The sequence below is a fragment of the Parasteatoda tepidariorum genome, chromosome 10 (assembly GCF_982258835.1).
Source record: "Parasteatoda tepidariorum strain Cologne lab strain chromosome 10, Ptep-v5.0, whole genome shotgun sequence".
In the NCBI taxonomy this organism is placed as follows: Eukaryota; Metazoa; Arthropoda; class Arachnida; order Araneae; family Theridiidae; genus Parasteatoda; species Parasteatoda tepidariorum.
Window position 1 is genome coordinate 51412058 of NC_141764.1, and position 26691 is coordinate 51438748.

The 26691-nt window shown below is 27.0% G+C and overlaps 2 protein-coding genes across 4 annotated transcripts in view; one reads left to right on the forward strand and one right to left on the reverse strand.

The window, feature by feature from the left end:
- Positions 1-621: 621 nt before the first annotated feature.
- LOC107447392 (MOB kinase activator-like 3) lies at positions 622-18864 on the reverse strand. Its single transcript, XM_016062302.4, has 7 exons — positions 18713-18864; positions 16428-16578; positions 12764-12857; positions 11411-11544; positions 10663-10778; positions 9419-9505; positions 622-7093 (listed from the first exon to the last, which is right to left on the reverse strand). The coding sequence occupies exons 1-7, from the start codon at positions 18746-18748 to the stop codon at positions 7019-7021; spliced, it is 693 nt and encodes a 230-aa protein (XP_015917788.1). The 5' UTR covers positions 18749-18864; the 3' UTR covers positions 622-7018.
- A 144-nt stretch (positions 18865-19008) lies between these two features.
- The window catches only part of LOC107447371 (dual specificity protein phosphatase CDC14C), a 43064-nt gene continuing 35381 nt past the window's right edge, over positions 19009-26691 (forward strand). The window contains exon 1 of one of the 3 annotated variants that reach the window (XM_043040575.3): positions 19009-19340. In XM_043040575.3, the coding sequence (XP_042896509.1) occupies positions 19292-19340 (49 nt within the window). In that variant the 5' untranslated portion in view covers positions 19009-19291. The remainder of the gene's footprint in view (positions 19341-26691) is intronic. The other 2 variants (XM_087153251.1, XM_016062265.4) reach the window with 2 other exon arrangements.

Genomic DNA, 26691 nt, shown 5'->3' on the forward strand with positions numbered 1-26691 from the left:
CATTTCTGTAATTTTTCGGTGTTTCATTTATTGCCGATGTTTTTTGCTTTAGTCTATGATTGTTGGGCACCAGCAAAGTAACAAATTAATAGTCCGAGTTGATTTTTCTCTGTTGTTTTATAACTCATGAACGACATTGAATGGTAGAGGTTTAAACTGATATAGATTTGAACTAAAAAAATACTTTAGTGCTTAATCAATATCATTTAGATATTTACTATTTATTAAAACTGCACTAATCACCATAATATCTACCAGTAGTGCCTATTACCAAAGTTAATGCCCACCAATTTAATTTCAACTATGGTGCCTATTACCATAGTTGAAATTAAAACAAAGTTAATTAAGCATCATCGGCATAACAGTTTACGAATATGTACCATAATTTCTCCATTATTTTTGCTTTTTAGTACCAATTATCAAAATTAATTTAGCATCAATAATAGCATGGAGGTTGTTCTAATTTCTCTAAACAAAGTTTTCAGGGTATAACTTATTTTTTAAAAATTTCAATTACCTTTGATTTTAAATCCTTATTAATTATGAGTCCTATTAAATTTTATTGTGTTTTTGCAATTATTACATTCATCAGTTTTAGTTCTCAAAGATAAGAAACAAAAATAATCAATAATTTTTTTATTGACAACAATGCAGAAGATAACAGATTTAACAATCCAAAGAAGCTAAAGTTTAAATTCAATGCAAAATAAGCCTAATTAGGCAAGTAATTAGGCATTGCATAAAGCAAAAATTTAAAGGCAATAATTTTAATTCATAACTATTTCAACATTAAAATAGTATAAAATATTTGATTTAAAAACTAACACTTATTAAAATAATCTTTCTATACATGTCAGGAATTGATCATAAACATCACAGAATTCAATATTAACACTTCTCAAAATAGATAATATACCTTAACTTCAGCAAAAATCTCTCGTAGAAAAAATTTAATAAGAAACATTCAATAACAGAATTGCAGCAATGTCACATTTCATAAACAATGAGTATGCATAGAAGTAAATATTTAACGATTGCATAGATATTGTAACAGTTAACACTAAACATATGTGAAATTCTCACAACATGTACCATCTCTGTAGAACAACAGCCACTGATCAGAAGTCTATTCCTTTTGTGCATAACAAATATATTGTATTATTATATGTGCTTAATCCGCCTTAAAATTGTAAAAATGCTAACAATTGCATAGATATCATAACAGTTAACACTAAACATAGGAGCCATTCTCATAACACATACAATTTCTGTAGAAAAACAGCCATTGATCTGAAGTCTGTACCTTTAGTGATGAACCAATATATTGTATCATTATACGTGCTTAATCAGCCTAAGCACTAAAATTTAATTCTAAAGTGTAAAAATTTTAGCAATTGCATAGCTATTGTAGCCAGAGCCGGATTATACCTTTCGTAGGCCCTAGGCACAGAGCCGGATTATACCTTTCGTGGGCCCTAGGCATAGCCGTTTTTGGGCCCTCCACTCCTTTCCCCACTCCTCTCCTCTTTTCAAAATATATGCTAAAATTTTCTTGCATATTTTTTTTACATTTTTATTAATATGGATTTTAATTTACAAATTTGTTTATCGAACTTTATCTGCAATACCGACATACTGCCGATATTGTAGTCGATATCGATAATACCATTATGATTAGTTGATCGATAACTATGTTAAAGATAAACTAGTGAATACTTTTCCTAACGTTCATATTGCATTAAGAATATATTTGTCGATTCTTGGATCAAATGCAGAAGGAGAAAGATCTTTCTCCAGGTTAAAATTGATAAAAATTATTTGCGTTCAACAATGAATCAAGATCATTTGGCATCGCTCGCACTTATGTCTATTGAATACGACATTTTGCGTAGTTTGGAATTCGACAGCATAATACAAGATTTCGTTGAATCCAAAAATCGCAAAAAAGTAATATATTAGAACATAAGATTCTGCAAAATAATTTATTACCGAAAAATATTATATTTTTTTTTGTATCTTCATAATTTTGTGCAAAATACACTTGTTGTTTTTAAAGCTAAATTATTTTTGTCAACAAATTTTTTTCTCCCAAGTTTTTAGTAGGCCCCTGAATTTCGTAGGCCCTAGGCACGTGCCTATAGGTTAATCCGGCCCTGATTGTAGCACTTAAACTAAACATACCAGACCAGATACTCCCACAAAATGAACAAAAACGGTCATCAATCTGAAGTCTGTATATATGTAAAATATATTGCATTATATATATTGCCTGGTTTAATCAGCCTAACAACTAGTATATATATATAATACATATACATACTAGTATATATATATATATAATACATATACATACTAGTATATATAAATGTTTCTGATATTTTGCTAAAAACAGTAGAAATAGAATAAAAGTTTAAAATAAAAATTTTAGAACAGTAAATGTACTATTATAAACATGTATTGAAACTTATAATTAATTACCAAGTTAACAATCAAATTCTTTTTCTCTGTAAATACATTACATTTTAGTCTGAAATCTTTCAAATACTAAAACTATATCAGTGTACTAGATCAGTAAATTTTATGATTATTTAAAAATCTTCCTATTTTTTCGAGAAAAGATTATAAAATTTAAGCAATTTAAATACTAGTAAGTAAGCATGTTTTTTTTTTAGATTTTTGACCCCTTTTCTAGCAACAGTAAGCTAATCACATCCCAACTACTATGCTATAACTAATATCAGATTTAAAAAAGTTTTAAAAAAAAAAAAAAACCCTCATTTATCACTAAAACACATTATTCATTTTACTTAATACTTTTTTACTTTAAATCATATGACATAATTTTAATTGGATTTTTAAATATTTTGATAAATAAGTACAATATATAAGCTATACAACTAAAGTGATATCATTACATAATATTAACAAGAAATGGCTCTTAAAGTACTTTAAATAACTGTACTAAATGTATAAAAGTTCTTTATAAAATATCAATAAAAATACTCATATTTTGAAATTATGCATCCTGAATAATAAGATGCCATAAATTCATAATTATTACCAATCTTGTAATATTTTTTACACATAATTTACACTCATACAAATATGAAGTGACTAAAGAATAAAAATGATAATAAAAACCCTTTCATAGTCACAAAATTTGTAATCAAATACATTTATTTGTATACAAATTCATTTGAATACAAATTTATGATTTATAAATACATTTAATTATCTTTTTGCTTTGTTTATTATGAACATGTATAGTTATCTTTTTTTAACAATGCTATTAAATGTAAAAAAAATTTCAAAGTAGTAAAATTTTGTTTACATTATTTTCCAATTGTAATTTTTTTTTTATAAACTTAAAAAAAACTATAACATTTTTGTAACAAATTTATTATATAATCTGATAAGCTAATTTTTAATAACAAAACATTTTCAGCCAAACATTTTAAAACAATAATAGGATGTGGGTTCAACTTTTGGGTTTAAATAATCATTTAAAATATTATCATAATAATATCAATTTTGTGAATGTCTTAAAAACAACATTACATAACATTCCCAAGCATCCTTTTATAATTTGCATACCTCAAAAACAAAAATAATAATAATTCTTAATGTAATGAAAGGATAAAAAAAAAAGTTCTTTTATATGGTAATAAATTACAATTCATTATAACTTATTTCAAATTTTTATGATAATACAAGCATTTTGATTTTTTTAAAAATTAAATTAACACTCTATAACTAAAAAATGGAGTATTGAAACACCACGTTTACACAACATGTCTTTTGCTTTTTAATTTATTTTGTTTTATTACATTATTTTATTCATTCAAAAACAAAATGTTTATACTCAGAATTATTTAGATATTACATTTCTCAAACTATATGCTAAAGTGAATTTTATAGCCTATCCAAAATCACATTGTACATAATAGTTCAATTTATATAACAACAATATCTGCTACAAAGAGTTTTTGAAGCTTTGTCATATGTTTAAGAACACTTAGTGAATTTAAATAAAGATAGCAAATTATTTTTTCTGACAATCGAATGGTGGCAATCAAAGACAGTTAAGAATTAAGTGAATTCTTGCCGATTCTTGTGAGTTTTAATGCCAAACGTCATGTTTTAGTAAATCTGTACTTTATAGTTAAAACAAAGGCTTTAGAAACCGAGATGAAATATTATGAGCACAAGCTATAATAATGTACGATTGCTTGTAAAAAAACATTAAAAAAATAAGCACTAACTACATGAAATACCTTGTAAACAATACAACAAATGCATAAAGAAAAAACTTATTAGGTTAAGTTGAAAGATTCTTCCATTTTGAAAGTATGCTTATAAAAAAATGCACAACTCCATGTAAATTACATGAAACTAATATCGTAATTTAAATCTTAATAACTACGAAGAAGGTCCCTCGTTCTCAGAAAAATATATCTCATTTGATTCAATAGTTAAGACATAAAAAATAACATAATTGCAACTTTAACCCTAGATGCCTAAATATTAGTCAGACTCCAGAATTTTGCCAATTTTCCAAAATCGAAATGCTACTCTAAGACTTTAACGTCTTCAAGATTGCAAACGTTAAATTTTATCCTAATTGCAACAAATCTTCTTAACTCTAGTTAACTAAAAATTCCTTATATAGACACCAGATTTCAGCCAGCTTTGCAAAATCAGGATGCTGGTCAAGTTTAAGAGTTTCAAAAATTACAAATATTATATATTATTGTTTTATATCACAAAAACATATTTACATCTTCCTAAGAGGACACTATACCACAGGAGAAACTTTTCATTGCAAATTCTTTTTCACCTCCATAAATAATTGAAAATTTAAAGTATAGAAAAATGAGTTCAAGCAAACCTAGAGTAAGAAATGAAGTTTCATATACTGAAAAGATATTTCCAAAATATCAAAACAGAAACAAATTATAAGAGGATAATTTAGGATTATACAATAGGAAAGTTCTCTTCCAATAATTTGCTTGAATTTTCATTTTTTGAATTTTTTTCAGCAATGGCTTTCAAGGTCTACTCTAGGTTTGTCTGAATTTGCTTTTTCTATACTTTAAATTAGTTATGGAGGTGAAACAGAATTTGTGATGAAAAGTTTCTCTCGTGGCATGGTGTCATCTTAATCCTAATTAAATAAACAATTGTCAAAAAAACTTGTTTTTTTTTTTGCCAGTTTAGAAACATTAATTAGCTTGGCATAAATAAAGGAAATATGTAAATAAGAACTATTTTTAGTCAAATGATTAATTACAGAGTAACACTGTTTTAAGCTCAGTTTTTTAGAGTTGAGAAACAGCACAGCAAAACCGATTTAATAATGTATTTAATTTGTAAAATTAAAAACCTCTGTTTAACTTCGATTAAAACAAGTTTTCAAAACATAACTTTTAATTATAAATTTCTAACAAAAATAAAATATGCTTTGCACTCTAGTTTAATTTTATATAAATTAAAAAGTCCTCTTTAAACCTGATAGCATGCTACAGGAAATACTAAAAGTTCTTCATTAAAGCTAAAAAAAAAAAAAATGACAAAACAAAAATAACAAGTAGTTTTGAGTTTCCCTTAAAAATACTATAAAAATGCTTGAAACATTTAAAAATAGTCCAAATAAGCTATAAAAAATTAGTTTTAAGAAATTAAAATTGCCATAAGCAACTGTAATGTGCAATAAAAATTCTTATTCTTTACTTGAAAAACTCTTTCAATATACTCTATTTTAAAATTTATTTAACACACAATACAGAGATGCCAACTTACTCCAGATTGAGGGAAAATGTTTTCTTGTGGTAGAAAAATGTATGTTCGAGTAAATTCAATTTATCGGGTCTTTGCCCACCACTATTTCTAAATAATTCAAAGCTTTATATGAAATGCCACTTGGTTGCAGTTATTTCATGTAGAGCCTTGAAAAAAAAAATCTTAAAATTAAGTAAAAATCTGCAAATTTTGGTTTATAGTGACTAAATTTTTTTAAAAATACTTTGTAGAATCCGGAGCAGTTAGTATTTCTGATAGTGAATGAGTGCTGGCTCGATTTTAGGAGTCCAGGTCTTAAGAAATGCATAGAATACGTCTGAAATACATAGAATTACTTTTTAGTCCAAAATATATGTTAAATAAAGACCAAATTTTGGTGACTCCCTACTCGGTCTTTGATGTTTAGACATGAAAATTAATCATTAGAACATTTTATCAGTAACTTATAAAACAGACTGCAAATGAGAAAAACCTTGAATCATATGTAAAAGAGAAATGCAAAAGCATAGTAAGCAATAACAAACTTCCAAGTTTTTTATCGCCTGCAAGATTCCCAATCAGAAACCCTCTTAGAAAACCCTTACCTTTAAGAATTTATTTTCATTTTGCTCTGCTTCATCTACTGCATTTTTATGTAAAAATACCTTAGTAAAGTAGTAAAAAAGTTTAGTAGAATGTAGTAAAAAAGTTTATGAAAATTTTATCATGAGTTCAAGCCCATCTCACCTCTAATCTCACACAATAGACTTAAGCACTATATCATTACAGGAATGTGTATTTATGTGATTAATTTCCAACTAAATATGAGATTCCTTAAAAAAAAAGCTACCATAAGATTACAACAAAAGCTCTTACAGCTACTTAATAGGAAACATAGTAACCGAAGTAAAATAAAACAACATTTTTATAAACTGCCAAATTTCAAACTAGCTATATGGTAATAACTAACAGAAATTTTACATATTTCATTCAATATGTATATACAGCATTTTAATAAATAAGCGCTAACAAAAAAAAAAAAAAAAAAAAAAAAACATTAAGGAATCTGACTACTACTTTCAAATGAAACAATAAAATAACAACATGCATAATGTGAATTAATGTGGTATTTGAGCTCAATCCTACTCACATCTAAAAACTATGAAGTATCTTAATGAAATTATAACAACTTAATAAATGAAATATGAGTGAGCAAATAAATATAATAACATGTCAGTCTTCATCTATATGACCTTCTACCCTCTTGATATAGTCTGGTTGTGCTATCCTCACAGATTCTTCTCGTCATTTCAACCTGAAATGTAACAAAAATGTATAAGAAAAAGAAAAATGTTGTTAAATGTCATAAATATTATGTAATCAATCTTTAAAAAAAAATGTAAAAAAAAAAAATTAACGTTAAGACTATTAAAAAAACATTTTTCTTTTATGAATCAGTAAATATGTTTAAAAATAAATATTTCTACATTAACAGATGAAATTTAAAAATTCAGTCATTAATCCCAAGGACCTAAATTCAAAGATATTACTAGTCTGTAGACATTTTTAATGGTTAATTTACAAGCTTATACAGTAGGGAACCGATTATCTGGAACGATCGGGACCATTGTTATTCCGGATTACTGATTTTTCCGGTTTTCTGAATTGCTACAAAGAGCCGTTTTTTTTTATTGTTAAACCCACCGAAATGAAAAAAATATTTGGAAATAATCTTAAATAGAAGAAAAAAAGATGAAGTAATACACTAATGATTATTTTCAAAATGATGGTAAGGTAAACTTCTTTCAAAAAAGAATGAAAAATCCTAAAACCTTATGAGGAAATTTTTTTTTTTTTTTTAAATGGCGGTAAAATGTATCAAATTTCGTTCCGGTTTTCTGGATAGCGGGTTCTGTACTGTATTAGATTTCTTAAAAAATAAAAATTAAATTAAATAAAAAATTACAATGTCAATGTTCGCAATTGGGATTAAATATGCTATTTTATAATAAAAACATACAAAATAAATAAAAATTAACCAAAATTAGAATACCATCACTTAATATTAATTGCTAGTTTGGGAGGCCATTAATAATTATTTTATGATAGTCCAAATTATAGTGGTCCAGGTCCACGGACTACTGTTATTCAAGCTCTGCTACAAAGGGGATGAGCAATTTAATGGTAATATACATGGAAGGATTCAGTTGATAGAAAGGAATAGTAAAGAAATGCTGTTACCATTAATTCCTTTTTTTAAAAATAAAAAAATCTAGTTATTATTTTTCTCTTATGCTAATTATTCTGCTTTAATCATTAATTCCCTTATTCCGTATGTATCTTTGGATATCAGAGTTGAAAAGATCATAATAGGTTTATCATTAGTGTGGTGTTTTGGAAATGAGAAATGCTTCATGATCAACTTAATATGTGCTGAGATACTTTAACAAATTTTAACTTCCCCAAGCAGCAATAGGGAAGGCATAGATTTGCAGTTGAATCACAAATAAACTTTAGCAATTACAAAACAAATGGTTTTCAAGCAAAAAAAAATTTAAATAAATACAACACAAATCGAAAAAAAAAACTTTTTATTTTTTCTAACAAATGCTTGATTGACTAATCTTATCTTGGTGAATTTATAATTGGTACTACTGTAGGTTAAGTTGAAAATAAAATTTGAACTATACCTAATAGTTAACAATATAATCTTGATTATCCATAAAGGCTCAGTTAATACTACAGTTTTTCAACAGTTACAGTTTTTTTAGATTCTACAGCATGGGTGTGCAACCAATTTTAGGTAGTGGGCCACAAAAACTACATGATACAGTGTTGGAGGTCAATATTAATATAATTTTGTAATTAGGAAAATGAAGGGAGTATTTAGATTCTGTTTCATGAACGAGTTAGCAATATATAATTAATCTTTTACTGCAGGTAATAAAAATAATGTAAATAAATTTGAACAAATGTACTAATTAGATTACAAAGCAAATTATGGCGAATTTATAGAAATACAAAGGGAAAAAAAGGTAACTTTAATTTATTTTTGTTCTGAAGGTTAACTAATATTTAGAAAACAAAATTTGTTAATAATACAGCAATAAATAAATGTGATGATTGGTAATAAAATTTTGAAATAATTTTTTTTTCTTCATTTATCTTATCAAATTCGATTTTTTCTCACTTTTTTTCAGTTTATTTGCACAAATTCTTAAGTAAATAAATTACATTTCATTTCAATGCATAAACTGAACTTCCATAATGAAAAAGTAATACTCTAATACTTAAGAGAAAGGCCGAACCAGATCAGTAACTTACTGTTACAAAGCAGGGTTTAAAAAAAAAATTTTTTTTCTTTTCCCATTATATTTTTATGAATCTATTAGAGAGTTCAAGGGACAAGTTAAAAGGCTTTGTGGGCCACTTATGGTACATGGGCCATAGGTTGTGCAATTCTGTTCTACAGTAACACAATACTACAGTAATGCAATAACCAATATATTTAATTGTGCTACACTTATGTAAATCAAACAGTTTTTCCTATTTTGCCTAGTAATTGTAATTTCTTAAGAAAAAAAATTTAAATCTGAGAGAAAAACTATATAAAAGAAATAGCAACAAAAATCAATTTTACCAATGGTTCAAGTTCTCTTTCACTGACAAGACAAAACTCTTTAACAAAGTAGTAAAATTGTTTGTAGCAGGTATTAACATGTGCTTCCTAAAAGTATGAATAAAAAAACAAACAAATTAATTAAAAATAAGAAAAAGGTAAGAATAAAAAATAAAAAAAGATTAAAAATAAATATAAAATAAGCACGAAGAAATATATTTTCACTTAAAATGTTACTTTTATATACATCACTAAACATTTTTTTATCAATTTCAAAGGTCTAATAATTGAAATTAAAGATATTAAATAATTCAGCAAATATAATTAAGTCTTTCTTATAAAACAACTTCCTATTATGATATACTTTGTGAGCATTCAATTTATAATAGTATCCTAGCTTTTTATAAATACTTTTATAACCAAAAATCTCAATTTAGCTATTATTATAATAATCTAAATGCTTCCACAACTTAATCAATAATTTCTGATTCCTCACTAAATATATTATAATATGCATTTTAAGTATGTACTTATTTGGCTAATGCTTACATTGTTTGTAAGCTGAACTTCTAGCACCCTTATAATCAACCAGTAGAAAGTACATTTCATGTTAAGCATCCTAATACAATTTGCAGAATCTTAAACAAGAATGTTAAATAATATGATAACTATGCAAATGCATGATATAACAGTCATATGCATGATTGGTACCAATAAACTGAAAATTTTTTGCCCACTCTAAAATACAGTCTTTAATATGCATACTTTCACCTAGCTTAATTAATTTTTTTAAATTTCTTATTATTTTCTAATTTTTTTTTTTTTACAGCTGTAACAATTTCTAGAGTCAACCATGTATAGAAAAGGAATATACTAGTTTACCTTTATGAAAAACATGATTTTAAACCAGTTTTAAATTTTTATTTTACACGGAGAATATCAAGTAAATACTCGCTAACATGAACACACACTACCCAGCCACAACCCGTTTTTCAGGGCTCTATCTTTTAACGTCCATGACAGGAATGCTGCATAATTTTAATACCAGCCAAATGACATGGCCAGTGACAGCCCCTCTTTCCAAACTTACAACAATCAACAAGAGGACTTACAGTTGTGACAGAATGGTGTCAGAGATTTCTTTATCATTGACCATGCCATACTCATTAACATGAGCTTGTGAACATAAATATCTTTCAACCCATCTTTAAAAAGAAATGTAAGCAAAATTTACAACAAAAGAAATAATAACTGATAATACTTACAGCTCTGATAGCTACTATTCTATCAAAATGATGAATGTAAACATGCACAAATACTCTAAATAAGCGAGTAAGTATCTTTTTACAAGTTGGAATGAAATTGCGAGGGAAAGGAATGTCTGTAATAAAAAAAGAAAAACAATCATTTTACTATAAAATTAAAACAAAAGAAAGATTTCAAATATATTATTGATATCTTTGAATAAAATTTAAGGCAAATTTATTTTTAAAAGTACATTATAGTAGTTTTGATCAAAATTGTCAACTAATAATGATGCAGGCATATATTTCAAAAAATATTTTATATTTAATCCCATAGAAGCAACAAAATGTAATAGTAATTAACTTTTGTAGAAAAGTGCAATGAAGAAGCATTTTTACACTTTTACCATTCCCCAAATCTAATTAATAGGTTTTATAAAATAGAAAGATGTTATGATACCAAAATGCAAAGATTCAGATGATAAATATGCTAACAGTTAGCAAAATTAAATACTTGGTAATTTTTTACTTTAGAGCCTTTCTTTAGATTTTTACAATTAAATTAAATCACTGCAACTATAATATGCAAATTAATTTTCTTTCAATGATCTCAAACTTTATTCTTTTTCAGCTTTGAAATTAACAAAGCAAGAAACGATTTAATAATTGACTTGAACAATTTTATTTTAGATTGAATTCTGCTTTAGTATATTAAAATAATGAAAAAACAAAAAAGTTTGATCAGAAATAAAGTAAACAAAACACATACCGACTGTCACAGGAAAAATTCCATCATTATTAATCTGCTTCTCGATCCAATCCATAAGCAAAGATATATAATTATGTGCTGGTAGACGTGTAGGCTTTTTGTATTGTTCACCATCTGCCCATAAATACTCAAATCTGCAAATCAATATTTACAAATATTTAACTAGCAGTAAGAAATCACTTTTCATGGGGACATTCAAAAGTAATCTATATCAGGGAGCATAGCCAAATCTTTCAACAAAAAATAAGCACCTTTTAAGCATTCAAAAAATATTAAGCACTAAACACATTAGAAAATGTAAATGCAAAATAATTTTCAAAGACTTTACTTGATCACGAAAAAATAACTAGTTTCTGACAAAAAACTCTTTTCTTGATTTAGCTATCATAAAATGATCAAGCTATTATAAATAAAATTCATTTACTTGTTGAAGTAAAGTATACAGAATAAATAAAAATTACCAAACCAATGTTGGTGCACAACATCAACTTAAAACAATAAATCATTATTGAATTGTACTTAATAATAAAAGACAGACTTATACAACTAAATAAAAAAAAATTTTTTTGTCAGAACACATAAGACATTCCATAGTACAATTATACTGATGATACAAAAATAATATTAAATGCTATTTTTCTTTTTTTCTTATTTACCTTTATTAAAAACTAATGCAAATCTCTCCAAAACTTCATAGTTCTACTGTGAATGTTTGAAAACTTGAAATATTTGCAGAATAAATGAAATTTATTAAATTGATAAATTCTACAGAGAACAGTGAATTGATAAATTCTACAGTTCTTAAACAATGAAATATTATTGAATTTCAATCAACAATAAAAGATTAACTTTTATAAATAGGAAAAGAAATTTTATAGCTTGGAAATAAATTGAAATAAAAATACATTAATACTCCTTAGCTATTTTTGTGTCTATTATTTATAAATGCTGTATTAATAAAATTATAAATGCTGCATTAAAATGCTGTATTTTAGTATATTACACAGCTGCCAACATTATTGAAAAAAAGAAGTATTAAAATAATGTTATTGATGCCAATGAATTTTACTTTTAAGTAATATGTTCAATCAAAAACTAAATTTCTTTATTAAGAAGGTCATTCATTGTCTCCAATTAATTATATAGCCAAAAAATTATAATTCTTCATGAAAGTCAAATTCATTATCCCCAATAACAAAATTATAATCCAATAATAATAAAAGTTTAATATGTTTTTTTTTAAAAAAACTAGATTAATAAAAAAAATATATAAAACACTATTTAGTTCTAAAAAGGTTATTATTATACATAAATATGTGCTTGGCTAATTATTTTTCGAAAAAGAAAAATTACCTTGGTCCCCCGGACATAGTTGGACAGCTTTCTTCTGTGCATGATTCAATCACAGTGCCATATATTAAATTAATTCTGTTGAAAAAGTCAACCACTGAAAAAGAAGAAATAATAACATAAACACTAGTCATAAAATCAAAATTGGGTTGGCTGTTTAACCATGGTTATGAGATAAAATAAAAATCTTTAAATAAGAATTTTCTCTAATATTTCCTTTAAATAATATAAAAAATTTTGTTTTTGTAACTTTTAATACTAATGGTAGTCTAAAAAATTTTTTTCTCTATGTATTATTTATAAGTATTGCATTGGTAGAAGATAAGCAATTATCTAATAAATAGCAGTACAGATATTACTTCAAATAAACAATATGATTAAAAATGTATAGAAAAATTGATAAGCTGTTAGACACTAATACAGGATGGTTTTATTATCGTTACTGCAGGCTTCATAGTAAAAACAAGAAAAAATCAAAACATTTAAAAATAAATTAAAAAAATAAAAAAATCAGGAAATTTTTTGGAACAGTATACAAATACAATACTACTTGTAAAAAACTGCAAACTAAAAAAAGCCTTATTTGCCCTACTTAACAGCAAAAAAAAAAAAAAAAAAAAAAAAAAAAGGGAAATTTGATCTTAAAAGAATAATCTATTATATATAATTCTCTTACGTGGCTCCCAAATTTTGGCTGTATTTCTTTTCCGTCGATGGCAACGTTTGCTTTGTTTTGAAAACACCAAAGCATTCTGCTTCAATAAGCAGAGAGCTCGTCTTAGCATTCTGCCTCGATAAGCAGAGAGCACTTAACTATACTCAATACTCAACTCATTCTGCCTTTTAATGATGTGTTTCTGATCTAATATATATAATTCTCTTACGTGGCTCCCAAATTTTGGCTGAAGTACTTTGTACAACTAAATAAGATTCTTTTCACAACAGTTAAATATTTACTTTATTTTCTTCATTCATAGAGAAAACAGTCGGCAAAGAATTCTGTTAGGTTAAAAAATATTTCGCTAAAAAAATAACGAATTCTAAAAGAAATAAAAATAAACAACTTAAAAAATAAAAATGCTGTTGCCAGCCATAGAATTTTTTGAAAGTTAACTTAGCAACATAAATCAAAATGACATAGAAGCGCAACTAGATCAAAATTATGATACCTGCGCGCTTGACGTAACAATTCCTTCAATTCTAAAAGTGTTGTATCGCCAAATGCCCAAATTAACAATTGTGTCCTTAAAGAAATTCTATAAAAAGTTTTAAATAAACAACCTACTTCTACAACTGCTTCTTGAAGAACTTGGCTCATTGATTAAAAATATTGTTTTAATTTTACAGTACTAACTTTACTTCTACTTTCATTATTGCTACGACCCTCTTTCATTACATTTTACAACTTCATGCTAAATTTGAGGACTTTAAGTTGTTTTGTGGTTGAATACTAACATTTAGAAATGTGTACATAAAAAAAAATAATATTTAGAGGTTAAGAGTTGCCTCAGAAAAATTTGAATTATTGACATTGAACTTAACAATGGAAACAATCGTTTTTGTGAAAAATTGAATTGTATTGTTGACATCAAAACTAAAAATATTGTGTTTCAACTTAACAATACTAAATTAATTTATACTTTAGAATTGCCTCGGCAAAATTTGAATTGTTAGCAGTGACTTAAACAAAAAGTTTTATTTGAACTGACAAATACTATATTAAAATTTTAACTTTTTCTATGACTATACTCATTTTACTACTCTTTTCTTTGTTTTTTACACATTTTATTTTTTTGTGATAAAATAAAAAACTTATAGTTGTTCTGCTTCTGAACACTGATGAAAATCCAAAATGATGGGCTTCATCAACAATAAAAAATATATACATTTATTTTACAAATTCCATATTATTGAGGTGGCGCCCTTCAGAGAATTAAAAAGTACAAAATTATCTTCATCAAAGCCGATGCTTTACATCCGGCGTTCAGTGGCAGACTACTATTTCATATTGTTTTACAACACATGGCTTTAGCCCTCTGGTGGGAAAAACTTTTAAACAAAACTTACAACAGTTACTTTTCTCAACAAGTGAAATTTAGAATAGTGTGATTAAGAAAGATATGTGAACTGTTTGCAATTTCAAATTAATATTGAAATGTACAGGTTTAGAATTTTCTACAGTGAAAAGTTTTCGGAACTTCAGTATTAAAAAAAGTATACAAAAACTAGACGTTAAGAACATATCCAATGAGCGAGCAAAGCGAGCATTAGATTGTGAAGCAATCCGAAATGAACTGTGAAAGCAGTTCCGGGGGTTGGTGAGCGCCAGCGAGCAGGGGGCGAAGCCTCCTAGTATAATATTCTATTTTTAGAAGAGAAAATTAATTTGCTTAGAAGAGAAAATTTTAACTTCAGGAATAATGTTATCAATATTGAACAAGTTTAATAGTTTCAAATCAATGCATGGAAAAAATTTATAGTACAGTTGCATTAAAAGATAACGATAATCAAATAGTTAATGGTCTCTCATAACTATATGCAATTAAGTCTAAGATTTTATGACTCAAATAATTTTAACATAGAGTTTCAATTACGTTAAAATAGAAACACACCACACATTTTTGAACATTTTGATTCATACTTCACATTTCTGAACAAAAGTAATCTTAATGGATCCCTCAATTCATCAATTAAAATTTCTAACCTACGATTATTGTAATGTTGATAGGAATCTATCATTTCTAAAATCAATCGAAAGAGGCAAATCTATAATTGCGCAACTTAAAAAGCCTAGATCATAATATTTATTTAAGAATTTACTTAAAATAATAAATAAGCTTATGACCCTTAAATTCCTCTCCATGAAAATGTGATAATAAAAAAATTATTAATAGTTTTTTCTGGTAGAATGATTGAATTCCTAAAAATATTTAAACATTGAATCAAGTCGGTAAGGCTATATGACTGAACCATATATGTAATTAGTAGACGGTCTCTAAATTTGAACTATCAAATTTCACAATTTCTAGTAGTATTAATATTTAAAATAAAAGTATGTTGGATCAAACATATAAAATTTTAATTCTTCAAAGCCATTTTTTTTTAACAAATTGCAATTGTATTCTTAGACTTACATAAAAAACATGAATACAAGGACAGTTAAAAATTAGGACTAATAAGAACAAAATATTTTTCATCAAGAAAACCCTGTTTATTGGCACTTTCCCAAAAATTCTATTAGCAAAATCAGTATCTTTATCAAAACATACTAAAAACAAACATTTGAATTTTTTCGTAAAGAACATACACAAAAATTGTATTTTCAAAATTTTTCATTTAATAATTAATACCTGCAGTAAAAGTATTTTGATACACTAATTATAATTTATTTTCAAATTTTGCCTACTTTAAAAAGTACTAATACTAAATAATAGTACTATTGCTTGTTGTCCTTTTGAAACTAAATACAATGTCAACTTGATATTTTTAATAATAAACAAATGATATTTCGCAAGATAAACGAAGGAAAGGACATGTTGAGGACATGTTTTTTTAAATATATAATAGGTCATAAAATTTTCCACCAAAATAAGTCTATGTAAACAAGAAATAGTACAAAATTTTATAAATCTTCACAATTAAAACATAAAGTGCGCCATTACTGTACCATGAACAGCAAGCCAATCATTTAAATTTTCTCCAGGAGGTAGTTTAACAGCTTCTTGAAGGTTTTCTGCTGAAACTAAAGTAGCTTGGGCTCTTTTATGAAGGGAATAACGCAAAGTTCCTTGCTGAAACTTCTTTTTTGGACGAAAAGTCTGGAACATATTATATATTAATACAAATATTTTCAATGTTTAAAATTTGTAAATACAATTACAAATAAACTAAAATTTGTTGATTAAAAAATAAATTTAAACATAAATGAATGGGAGAATTGTGTAACACTGAGCCAGTGGAAGCACACTAAAATCATTGTAACTGCTATTATAAAGTGTTGAAAATGTTCTATTGTTTAAACTTTAAATAACAGAGAGAAACAATCCCTTCTTGGCCTCTTTTTATGTTAACAAACAATTAGAGAAGCAAACTAATAATTATAATGGAACATATTACATTGCACAGTAACGAGTATTATTTATTTTCTTGAAATTTTTTCAATGAAAATAAAATGATATGAAACATGCAGTAAAAAACTGAGAATTTCATTGGCAATTTTTCTCTTTGGAATTCAATTTTTGTGACAATTGAACAAATAATTCCTTATCTACATTTTTGAAATTTAGCTTTTCATAGAAACTCAGTTCACAAATGCTTCACTTTTTAAGTAAAACCTAAATGAAGTGTTTAATACATATTCAAGTACTATGTTGTTTTTTCTTACATCCAATCCTTTCATAATCTTAATTTTTGATGCAATGATAGCAAAACTTTAGAGGATATTTCTATGTCAGTATTTGTTCAAATCAGAAGAATTTTAAACTTCCAAATTTTTTTTTTAAAAATAAGGAAAAAAACTGTTGAATTTTTACTGAGGTATTCAAATTGATTCCATTTTGGATTTTTTATTTTTTTCACAGGCCACTTCCTGAAAGTCTCCAATTTTTGGCAATTATATCTATAAGGAAATCCTCCTCAACTTTGCACTTTCCAAAATCTTCAAAAACATCTTAGATTAGGCAAAAAAAAAAATGCATGACAGTTGATTGGTTCAGTTAATTAAACAATTCGAGTAATGAGCAACTGAATGAATGACACTCTATTGGAAACTTAAAAATAAAATATATTCTTGACAGCCTAGCATCTTGATTAATAATAAATTTTTCAATATGCAATAAATGATTATAATAAAATAGAATGATTACTAATTCTTAAAAGTATCTGACAAGATTTTTAAAATCTATCTATAATGTAAAACATAGATTTTTATACAGTTTGGGAACATTTCGTTTCAGTATCTGTGCCAAAATATTCGCATCGTTTTTTGATCTCAGGCAGTGGCCCATGAAGAACTAAATAAAACGTCACAGAAGGGAGAAAGGGACCAACTTAAAAGGTATAACTATTAGCCATCTCCGAGCAAACATCTACACAATTTTTTAAAATTACATCTACATAATTTTTTAAAAGTTTTTGCATGTTTAAAATTCCTTTGTTGCCTTGGCAATTACGGGTGGCATTAACAGGTACCACTACAGAAATAGTCCTTACAGTTTGATTAAAGAGGATGTTTTATCAAGATAGATTACAGTTTTACGACAACAACAGTTTTAAGATAATGTTGCTTTCATGATTAAAAACAAAGTGAACAATTGAAGCCCATGCTAATAACAATACGAAACATTTCACTCATATTAAGAAACAAAAAAAAGGAATATCTTCGAATTATGATCTACGGGAAGAAAAACTTCAAGTTTTGGCACCTTTAGGAAGAAGCCCGTGAGAAGTTAAAAGAAAAAACAAAAACATCCCAGTAGGGGACCAACTCCAAGGGTATTACTCTTAGTCACTCCTAGGCAAACCTCTACATGTTTTATTTATTTATAAGATAGCAAGTTTAAAATACATTTGGCACCGACAGATCACGATACGGAAATATCTCCAAGGAAATTGTAGTTCAATGCGCTATGTGATTGTTATCTATAGTTGTAGAGAAAGTAACATAAGTTTCATTCAGTTTCCAGTGCATAGAATAAACAAAAACTCTAGATGGTACACATGGAAAAAAAGTTAGGAACACCTCTCTTGCAATGATTTTTGTATATTTATTACAGCTATATATTTTAGTCCTTAACAAATTTAACTCACAGAAAGAAAAAAAAAGAAATCTTAACGGGAGTATGTAAAGCAAGTAAGGAAACACGATCACATGAGAGAATATTGTGTGCAGAACTTTAATGTAGTGTTTATGTATCTAAAACATAAAAAAGCAATAAAATTACTAATATTCACTTTATTTTTCCCGAAGAATTCTACAAAGCCAGCCATGATGATGAAACTTTGTACCTGATGATCAACAAGTTATGAGCGGTTTGTTTATGTCTCAATAACTAACTGTCAAAAATTTCTGATTCATATAATTTTTTTCGGTACACATTAATGGCTTAAAAATATAATCAATAGTATAAAAAAACTTATTTACTCTTCCGCTTGTCATGATTAGTTTGTTTATGCATACTTTAAGTTTCAAAAACTCATTGCTACTTATATTTGGCAACATTGCAAAGAACAGGAAAACTACTACTCAACACTTTTTAATTTATAAACAAAAATTTAAAATGAAGACGTTGGGAGCTGTCATTTATAATCATTAAAATCTTAATTATCTATTCATTCATTTTTAAAATTTATGTTTTGAAACTATCCACATAAAACCATGTAGTTTATTTTAACCGCTCTAAATTAATTACTTTCTTGATCTCTGCTGATGATCTAAATTGTTATTTAATCATTAGGATTTTAAAAATTTTAGTTTTTTCACCAAATGTCAACAAATCACTTGCAATATAAACACTCCAGATAAATTTTAAAATGGAAGAACTTGCTGATATCTCTGTTCATGTTGCAGAATACATTAAAGGTATTTTATTCGTAAAAATGGCACAAAATATAAGTGCAGATTTTCTGTATAACCGTTATATTTGATTGCGCTTCCCATCTGAATTAATATTGTTTACTATTTGCATATATAAGCTGCATTTTTAAAAATACTGTTTTCTTTTAATGTAATTATACAATGGGATATGAATAGTAATAAAAGCTTGCTGTTCCTCTACAGGGTCTGTCCAGGCCGAATTTACTACCGTTTAGTGGTACCTTCACAAATTCAATTTTAGGAAAAACGGTAGTTTCACAAATTCAACTTTGAGACACAAAATACTTTTTCTTAAAATTTTATTTTTGTATCCTTAAGAAACGATAAATCTATATTTTTACTATGTTTTTGTGTTGATTTGTTAATATAATTTTTAATTTTTCACCAATTATGTCTAAATTTTCACAAAATCGGCACCTCTCAGAAAATCTTAGACAGACCCCTGCTCTATTTTTTCTGAGCTTTTATTTTTTCTCCCATAGGGTATTTAAAACGTTTGATTTATAAACAGATTCGTAATTAATATGAATTGGTCTGATTTGTTTTTAAATTATATTGCTTCTTAAATATCAGTGTTTTTATTATTATAAAAGAGAAATTTTTTCTACTAAGTTTCATGCTATTTGAAACATAAAATATTTCACTTTTGAAATTTATATATAAATATTTATTGATTAAAGTTAAACGGATAGAAATATTTTTGTTCGTGATCTGCGACAGAATAATCTCCAAGTCTTGGCAACTTTTGAGAAGCTGTCTGCGAAAAACTAAAAAAAAGATCATGTAAGGGGACCAACTCTGAGGGTATACCTCATTGTCATCCCTAGGCAAACCTCTTCATGTTTTTTTTTTATTTTTAGATATGTAAATATAAAATTCATTTGGCAATTGAAGTTGGTGCGACAGATGACGATGCCAAAATATCCCAAAACGGATTGTTTAAAGTTTTAGATGCTCATGTTAATTAAGTGTGCAAAAAAAGAAGTTGGTGTAATAAATATACATTTATCCGGAAAATGCATTTAAGTAATTTATTTCAAGTAATAATTTTTCTGTGATTTAAAGTATTTTTTAAAATTTAATCAAAAACGAAATAAAGAATTTTTTATACTTTTATTATTATATTTTTAAATTAAAAAATTGGCAAAATAAGTGTTTCATACTTACAGAGGAGAAGATGTTTTTGATCATAAAAATCTCAGCTTATAATAGATTAGTAAATGCATTTGTAAATGATCTAGATACTTGTCTGTTTTGAGAAGGAGATAGTGTAAAAATCTGAAAACTAAATCCTAGTTTTAATTTTCAACTTATAACTAACTTTCTAAAGAGATATTTCAGCTTTGATACCTTCGAAGATTAAAAAATTAATGTCTTTCTAAATTTAGATTTTTTTTCCTTGTTTAAGTGTAAATGATGTGTTGTTGGAAACAGAAAATATTTTATTTTAGGAATCTAAATTAAAATTATTTATACTAAAATTCAAGGAAGTTCATTTTAATTAATTAATTGTGTTAGGAAAAGTTTATGTAATAAATAAGATTATATATTATATAAATGCTTTGTGATAATTTTTTTTAATTAAAAAATTTAAATTAGCATAAAAGTTTAAATAAAATCTGCGTAAAAGAATTGACTGTGTTTGATGATACAAAAACAATTTTTTCATCGTTATGAATTTATAAACAGTTTTGATGCATTAAAAATTTGTACTTTTTTATAAATTTTTTTTTAAGAATAATATTTTATGCTTATATCAGACTATTACATTTTCTTGTACACAGATTTTAAACTTATGTACTAAAATATTGCATTTATGAAATATATATTGAATTAAAAAATTAGCTATTAAAAGTTTTAAATTATCTTGAAAATGTTTACGCAAACATTAAAAAAAAAATCAGCATTGGTTATTGGACCACAAAATATTAGATTATTCAAAAAGTAATTTTTGTTTCGATTATAAAAATGTAGGAGTATTTTCTTATGGTGAATAAATATTTTACTGGATTATTCATTGTCCATTCAGTCCAAAGCCATTTAGCATCTTTCTTTTGACAGTAGCATGATTCCACGCGTGAAATTTTTGTTCTTCAAATTTCAATTGTTTCAAAAAACTGAACCTAGAGATTTTTGACATCCTCGTTTGAAGTAAAGGTTTCGCCCTTTAAAAAATGTTGTGGAAGCCGGGACATTCTTGCAGAATACTCATTTCTTGTCCTCAGTGATGATGCACTTCAAAAATGATCATTTTCTTAACAATTGAGAGGCAAACTATAATGGATATCTACATTTAGGCACAAATATCTGTCCTCAAGAACATGAGGTAACCTATGTGTTGAGCTTTGAGATAAAACTCAGTCTTTTCAAATAATCATGAACGACTGGATTTTATAAATTTAATCCCACTAGTTGATAATTGCTGTTTTGCATCAATTAATGCCTTTATTATATCTTCATCAGCCTCTAATGGCCTTCCAGAATGCAATTTATTTTCAACATCAAAATTTCCGGATCAAAATTTTGCAAACCAGTTTGGTCTTTTCTCAATACCTCTTCTCTGTATATATCGGATAATTTCTTTTTGGCTTGAGCAGCAGTTTCACTTTCTGTATTTGGAAGGGCGCCAACCAAAAGCTACTGGGCTATTCCACGGTAACTTACGTTATATTCACAGAAGTTTTATTGCACTGAGAACTTAGAAACAAACAAATAATACTAATGCACATATTGAAATAAAGTGATTTCTTAAAATTACAATCAAAACCAAAAGGAACCTAATTAAAATAATTAATATTTTTTATTTTAAACAGTGTAAAAACCTAAAATTAGTGTGGTAACTTACGTTACCGTAAAAGGAATTGCAAAAATTTGCAATATGCTTGAAGGCAAAATTCTGTTCTTATACAAATGTTAATTGATTAAGATTATATGTATAATTTTTCTGACATGTTTAAATATTTCTTATGCCTAGATTTAAAATTTTATTTCAAAAGGTAAATTAAATATAATTTTTAAAATGGGTAACTTACGTTACAGTAACTTACGTTACGAAATTCACTTTGTATAAAACTTTTATTCCAAGAATGAACAAATGCAAATTAGGATATTTAAACAGTATAGTGCAAGGGAGAAAAAGTGTACATGAAGACATTTTTGATTTACACACTTGATTCACGCATTACTATGCAAACTTATAATGTCCTCTGTTATTAACTAGTACAGGAAGCTCAATTCTTTTCACCATGTTTTCTTTCTGGCAGAATATTCCATTTCTTTTTTCTAGCTATTTCCAATAGATTCCCACAGCAGCCATTACATTGACTTTAAATTCTTGCTCTTCAACAGACATTACCACACCAGGATACAACATGTCCTCGTATCTAATCGTATACCAATCCCCAGCTTTTATCTTGGATTCATCATTTTGTTTTTCAACTTCTTTCACTAAGAAACCCTTCTGGTATGCCTTCTTGTACTTTTAAGTGGTGGATCTGCTTAATGTTTTTAATCTGTGCAGCTTTTGAGAATTGACTAGAAAGATGTAACTTTTGCTGACGCTTCTTAATATTTTCTGGTGTGATTTCTACCACATTTATTTTTGTTGGATGCTCTTGTGTTGCTGCCGCAAACTCAGAGGCATTGGTAACAATACGTTTCCTTGTCAATACAACATTTCTCACACTCCTTTCAATAGATCCACCTGTCCCATCAACAGGACCTTTGCCGTGTGATGTGGCAAAATAATTCCACATCAATTTTTTTCCCATGATGAAGCTCTAGAACAGGTAAGACCGAAACTATATATTGATTCTTGAACAGGCTGCTTGGCCCATCTGACCAGATGTAAACATTTTTGATATCCAGTGGCAAAGTTTCTGAAATGCAATTCATATTTGGCACTACCATTTCTTTAGTGTGATTTAAATCATTACTTATGAAGGCCATAGAATGATGCTTTCCTGAGTACCATGATGATATGGTGAAAATACTGACTTGCTTCTTCGTTCAATGTGCGGTCCAGCGTCTTGGTATTCACACGAATAATTTTCTGCGAAATCTGTTTAAATGATTGAAGTGTCCTTATCGAATGATGGTAAAGTCGCAGCTTGGACTTACCTTCTGTAAGCAAGCGATTGTTCACGCTTGGTTTTAACATGGTTTTGAAACTGTGACTTCATGTTCTTTATGTGTTCAGACAAATATTCTGAATTTCCTTCCTCTGAAATTTTTTTCAGTTGGCCAGCATCATCTTCCTTTCATACATAACAATTCAAATCATTTAGATTTTCTTTTTGGGTTATTTTGTTTAGTCAATGTTCAAGTTGATGAGAACAAGTTTCACATTCTCCGGACCAGCACTCATCTGTTTTTTCTGAGCATAAAAATAAATATCTGAAGAATTTGGAAAGATGGAACATTATGGAATTTGCTGAAGGCTTCAGTAGCCAATCCGAAATTTTTGTGATACTTACAAAGACAAACATTTCTTGGGAGTTTGATACTAAGCAAAACATGCTTTGGACGGAGATCAAAGAACTTAGTTTTTCCAATTTTGCATTCTGATTTTTTCCCATAAACATTTAGTGCATTTCTACAGGGATGAGATTTTTCCGCTTTTTAGCGGATTTCCGCTTTTTTCATTTTTATCTCTTGAATTTCAGTTTTTTTTTATCAAAAATTCAGATTTTTCTAAAAATTTCACTTTTTTATATAAGTATTCCGCTTTTTCAGAAAATTCACCGATTTTCAAAGAGAAACAGAAAATTCAAACTACATAGCTCAATCCTTTCTCATTTTTACTTATTATAGCTATTTTCTCCCCTTTTACTCGCAGCAGATAAGATTTTCCGAATTTTTTACCCGCCCTCCAGATAGATCCGATTTTTGTAGTTCAAACGACGCTGCTTCTGACAAGCCTTTTAGAGGTCCCAAGCCTAGAATCTGCTAGTATCTCGATTCTTATTCACACGATTTTAATATCAAGCATAGCTTTTCATATTTGCGTGTTGCGATTCTTATTCACGCGATTTGAATACTGTACGTTGTGATTCTTATTTGCAAGCTTCAAAAATCCGATATTGTGATTCGTATTTACACTTTTTTAAAAACCTATATAGCGATTCGGATTCACGCAAGTTTAAAATTAATGTCTTGATTTGCTCATGCGGTTTATAATATCAAACATTGATTTTCGTATTTATACGTGATTTTAAAATAAGGAGTTGGGATTCGCATTCACGCATTTTAAAACTTATGCATCATAATTCTTAATTATGCAATCTAAAAATTACGCATCATGATTCGTATTTACGCGATCTAAAAATTATGAATCGTGATTTGTATTTACGCGTTTTAAAAATTCTATATCCCAGTTTGTATTTCCTCATTTTCAAAATCGTATATCTAGTTTTATATTCATGTGATTTCAAAATCCACAATTGTTATTCATATTTACGCAATTTTAAGATAAATTATCGCGATTCTTGTAAGAAGTTTTTTTTTTTAATTAGTCACTATAAAGGTGACTGTTTTTCTAACGACGATTATTAGTATATGTAAGTGTTACAACATCAGAGAAACTGGAAGGGAATATATTCAAAACTTACATTCTGTGCTTGCAAAGAAGAAAAAATAGGATTTGTCACAAGATATTTGAAAATGGACTAACGACTAAATATAGCAAACATAAAAGATATAGCAAACAAAAGCAATCACTTAAAAAGGGATTTAATTGGAAAAAGAGTTAATTAACTCATCATCAAAATTTTATTTATAATTGCTGTTATTTATGCTATAAAAGGCAAAATTCTTATGAAATAAAAAACAATTATCTTAACAGTTGCTGATTGTCATGTAATTTTTCAAACTGAAATAGCAATTTCTGTATGTTAAGGAGTTACTATATATTTCTACTTCACTATTATTAATATGTTTCAAAGGGCTCTAGTTAGATTAGACTATAATATGAACATAATGATTCGATCCATTGTTAAAGTTTTTTTTTTTTCAATATAATTTAAAATATAATATTACTGATATATTTGCTGTAAATCACATAACAGTATTTATTAAAGGAAATGAAATATTAATTTATATTCTCAGTAGTTTTAATTTGCTAAACCAGGTAGTTTTTCAAGTAATAATTGTCTCTTATGTGAACTGAGGAAAAATATAATTTCCAGCTTTATTTTTTCAATTGGTATTTTTTATTTTCACAAAATGTTAAGTAGCAATGTAATCATTTATATAATAATAGATTAGTACACAATTGTATGTCAACACATTATTTATTACTTTAAACTGACTGGAATTTATTATTAAAGGGTTGCGCTTGCGTAAATTTACGATCGTGGAAATTCAGCTTTTTTGCCTTTTGGCTAATCTCATCCCTGATTTCTAGAACTGAATGAAGAAGATGCCGTGCTTGTACTTTCTTTTCACCACCATTAGCATTTCCAATTATAATCACATCCTTAATTCCTGGTTCTTGTCGAGAGATTTCGTCCAATTTCGAAAACATATGAATGCCAACACCCAATTAAATGAGTTAATGCAGATATTTTCAATAAAATTAATATCTTAAGGCAGTGTTTATTTACATAAACTTTGGTATTGTAACTGGATACATCTAATTTAGTTTATATGCCAATTTTCAAGAGAAATAAACTCATTTTACATTGGTAACTTACATTACACGCATGTCAGTAACTTACGTTACACATATTGAATAGTGCACAAAACAATAAATAAGTAATATTTGAAAAGAAAACTATTGCTGCTTATTTTGTGTTAGCCTCTAAGGATGAAAAAATATTATTCTTACTTTTGTATCACTTGATCTTTTTTACACATAAAAACTTTTCCTAGTTTTTGGTAACTTACGTTACATGCAATAATGTTTATTTGAAATTTATATAATTAAGTGAATTTAACAACAAAAACTCATTTCTACACTGCACAATATTTCTATTAAGTGTAATAAACAATATTTTTTCTTTGGAACATTTTGAAATGAAAATAATGTTAATTTACTGATTTTCAAAATCTGCCCATGTTCTTCACCCAAATCAGAACAAGCAAATGCCAATGTTCAATGGGTTGCCAATACTAAAAAACTAAATTCTCAAAAAAAATTATGATAAATTATCAAACTTCAAACCTTTCTAATTCAGAAAACATCCAAAATAATAACATTATTCTTATTTGAATTTTCCAATGCTTTTCCCCCTTTTCATGGAATTGCCCTACTGTGTATAAACAATGAAACTTTTTCACAAGCAAGCCTTAGTATATCAGTTGTCAAAATATCAAATGATTATGCAGCTTAATGTAA

What these genes read in the sequence shown, in the direction of transcription:
- LOC107447392 (XM_016062302.4), bottom strand. Translation starts at nt 18,748, where the DNA reads ATGGCTGGCTTTGTAGAATTCTTCGGGAAAAATAAA. An exon ending in TGATTGGCTTGCTGTTCATG is followed by an intron (nt 12,858 to 16,427) that starts GTACAGTAATGG and finishes CTTCTTTTTCAG; the next exon opens with TGGTTGACTTTTTCAACAGA. An exon ending in AAAGAGAACTTGAACCATTG is followed by an intron (nt 7,094 to 9,418) that starts GTAAAATTGATT and finishes GTTACATTTCAG; the next exon opens with GTTGAAATGACGAGAAGAAT.